Source organism: Alligator sinensis, unplaced genomic scaffold (assembly GCF_000455745.1).
Source record: "Alligator sinensis unplaced genomic scaffold, ASM45574v1 scaffold268_1, whole genome shotgun sequence".
Classification (NCBI taxonomy): Eukaryota; Metazoa; Chordata; order Crocodylia; family Alligatoridae; genus Alligator; species Alligator sinensis.
Window position 1 is genome coordinate 2,667,163 of NW_005841853.1, and position 3,553 is coordinate 2,670,715.

Here is a 3,553-nt window from a genome sequence, read left to right on the forward strand (position 1 = left end):
CAACCCGGTCCTTGACTCCAAACGTTCAATCACTCCCTAGACAGGGCACATATCTCTCCCCCCCCATCACTTAATAGATTTTTCCCCTTGTGGTTTACATGATTATTTGCCAGCGATACTTCAGCACATTTATGAGCCATGTCCTCGGCTTCCAGATTGCTTTGCGGCTTCTAGGGAAATTCGCAACTAGATCACCGGGGACCCCGTACACGCTGCCTGCGGCTGCTACAGCCACAGGGCCTGAAACCATTAGTTATTACGGCGCTGCGTTCATCGAATCCCCCCCATCCTGCGCAGTCGTACACATGCTTTGCACACTCGCCGTTCAAAGCTTTGCTCAGCTTTGCACTCTCGCCGTTCAATGGGATTACTCACAGGGACCAATATGCCGGTGCCCTGCACCTTCCACCCTTATCTACATCAAGGCTAGGTGACTACAAGCTCCCATCATGACAGGGCTGACAGCAACATGCGCCCACGTCATTCAGCTCCAGATGACTGTACACGGCGCAAGGCAACAGAGAGCAAGGACCAAAATACAGCTCTGGTGTCTCCCTTTGTAGGACCGAGGCATCATTTCTGCCTGGTCCCCAATGACCCGTTATCAAAGGGGAGTGAAATCAGCAGGGAAGTAGTTTCGAAGGGGAAGAAGGACCAGATCAATCTTGGCCTTCTCCTAAAATCCTGCACCCATCCTGGGTGGGCAGGAAGATCACACATTCCCCACCCTCCCAAGAAGGGATCCCAATTTTTTTCCATAAATAGGCTTTAAGATCGACGCATTCCCACCCCCACCCCCATTTGAATGAAAACTCTTGGCTGGTTCCTTTAAGCAACTCTTAAAATAAAGCCTGGATTTTTTACAGGCATTGGAGGGGGGAGAAGAGCAGTGTTAGATAACTTAACAGGCCCAGGCAAGGGCTGGGAGGTGACACCCCCTCTGCAGGACAGTGAGGCATCCTTCGCCTGCCTTGCCTGGATCTCCCCAGAGAGGGCTGAGGGTGGGGAGCAGAGCCTGGTGCTGGACCCGCCGGCGGAGCAGACTTACCAGCCTTCTCTTGGGCTTGATCAGGGGCCGGTTCTGCCCATTCATTTTATGGTAGAGCCCGCAGGCATTGCACAGATAGTGCCCGGTGCCGTCTCTCCGCCACAGGGGGGTTGAGGTAGCCCCACAGTTTACACACTCCCTGCCTTCTGGAAACAAGAGAGCACCGGGATTACTTCAGAAAAGTGGCCAGCCTCACCCAATGCCAGTGTGGTGGGACCCAATCCTGCCTTCTAGGACCTTGATTCTTCCTCCTAGAGCCCTGATCCTGCCTCCAAGGGCCCCAATCCTGCCTTGTAGGGCCCCCGTCCTGCCTCCTAGGGACCCAGGTCAGCCTTCAAGGGATCTCTCATCAGGGCAGACAGAATTGGGCCATGGCGTGGAGTCAGTTCCCGCACCAAACACAGGGGCTGATTCCTGCAGCTCCACTCTGGGCTTTGCAATCAGCCTATCCCAACCGGGCAGAGGGGAGGGCAGGGATCAGAGGCACCAGACCCCAATCCTGCTTTCCCCTACACTGCAGGGGCTGGAAGCAATGCAGCTGCCCTGGTGAGACTGGAGGTACTGGGGCACTCCCAGTCCAGCTCAGCCCAGCCCCCACCACAGCCAGGAAGGCAGATTGCAAACCACAGTCCCAAACCCAGGAGCAAGGGGATAGCCTGGGGACAGGCTTGGAGGCACAGGGAGATTCACCCCCTCCACTGCAGGTCCCAGGCAGGGGCACAACCTCTCACTGGACTGATGGGCAATTAAACCAACCAGCCCAGCCCAGGGGCTGCCGCCACCCCTTTAACCCCCCTGATCAAGGGGCCTGGTCAATACTCACTGGCCAGAGCGGGCAAGCCAGCTAGGCATCCCTCCCCCGCCCCCAGCCACTGACCAGAGCTGAGAGTACTTCCCTTCCATCCCCCCTGCAGCAGCCTGGCCTGATCCCCACTAGCCCTGAGCTGGGATTTCCATACGAATGATCAGCTGGTCTTAGGGCAAAGCAGTGGCTGCCCAAGGCATGGAGGGGAGGAGAATGGGAGATCTGTCAGAGATCTGTCAGGGATCTGGTGGCCAGGCACAGGGGATCTTGGGTGCTGGGGGGAGAGGGGGCAGGGGGCTGGGAATGGAGCTAAATAAAAGAGATCCGGCTATACCCACACACGCACACACTTACAGATGCATGCACGCACAGATATGCACATGTGTGCGCACACGCAAACATGCACATACATATACATGCACACACATGCACATGTGCATACACACATATACACATATGCACACATGCACTTGTATGCACTCTCACATACACAAGTGCACACATGCACACGTATGTACATATATACACACATGCACATGTACACATATACATGCACACCTATATATATACACACATGAGCACGCACATACACATATACGCGCGCACACATAGGGGTGTACGTGCACACGCATACATATGCGTGCATGCGCGCACACATAAACACATCACGCACTCTCCGTCATATATGCACAGCCTGTCACAGACACACAAACGCATGCGCATACACATGTACGCACATACACACATCTCTATAGACACATGTGCACGCACATGGGTGTGCATACGTGCACACATATATAGCCACACAAGCATACATGCATAAACTCATAGGTACACATTCAGACATGCAGCCAGCCTGTCACACAGACACACGTGCACGCACGGTGGGGGATTGGGGGTGTTTTGCTCCCCCCACCCCTGTTGCAGAGCCAAGCCGTCCCGGGAGCCTCCTGAGCTGGGGCAGGGACGGCAGCAGCCCGGCCGAGGGGCCCGATCCCGCCGGGAGGCGGGCAGCCGCGCGGGGATAATGGGATCAGCCCGAGCGCGGCGGCGCGGCCCAGACGGCCCCCGCACCCACACACGCGCCCCGCCGTGCACACACAAGCACGCAGAGTGGTGCACACACACAAACATGCACACAGACACTGTCACACACGCCCCGTCGTGCCCACACAGCCCGTCCTGGACGGACACACGCGCAGGCACAAACACGCACCATCACAGACGCACACCCCGCAGTGTCACGCACGCGCCGTCGTGTACGCGCAGCCCGCCCCCCTCACGTACACATCCACATCCACATCCCATCACAGACACCCTGAGACACCCGGTCCCGCACGCACCATCGGACACACACACAAGCACAGGCCCACGCGTGCACAGTCACACGCTCCCCATGGTGCGCTCGCAGCGCGCCACATCCCCACACACACACACAGGCTGTCACCCGCACGCACACCATCGCAGACACGCACTCGGGCATGTACACAAACACACAGCCACACACTCACCGTCATGCACACACTCGGACACACACATGCCAACGCATAAGCACACCCTCCTGTACACACACGCACACCACAACTTACACACGCACGCATCCTCGACGGGGCTGCGGGGCAGGGGCGGGACACGCCGCGGCCGGCGCGGGGAGGCTGCGTCCCTCTGCCCCGGGGCCCCTCGGCCTGGGCCGTGCTCCG

The 3,553-nt window shown here is 57.9% G+C and overlaps 1 protein-coding gene across 1 annotated transcript in view; it reads right to left on the reverse strand.

Annotated features, from left to right (window-relative positions):
- Window positions 1-3,553, reverse strand: part of GATA3 (GATA binding protein 3) — a 20,786-nt gene that overhangs the window by 12,457 nt on the left and 4,776 nt on the right. The window contains exon 3 of the mRNA XM_025213306.1: window positions 1,049-1,194. Coding sequence (XP_025069091.1) covers window positions 1,049-1,194 — 146 coding nt within the window. The remainder of the gene's footprint in view (window positions 1-1,048; window positions 1,195-3,553) is intronic.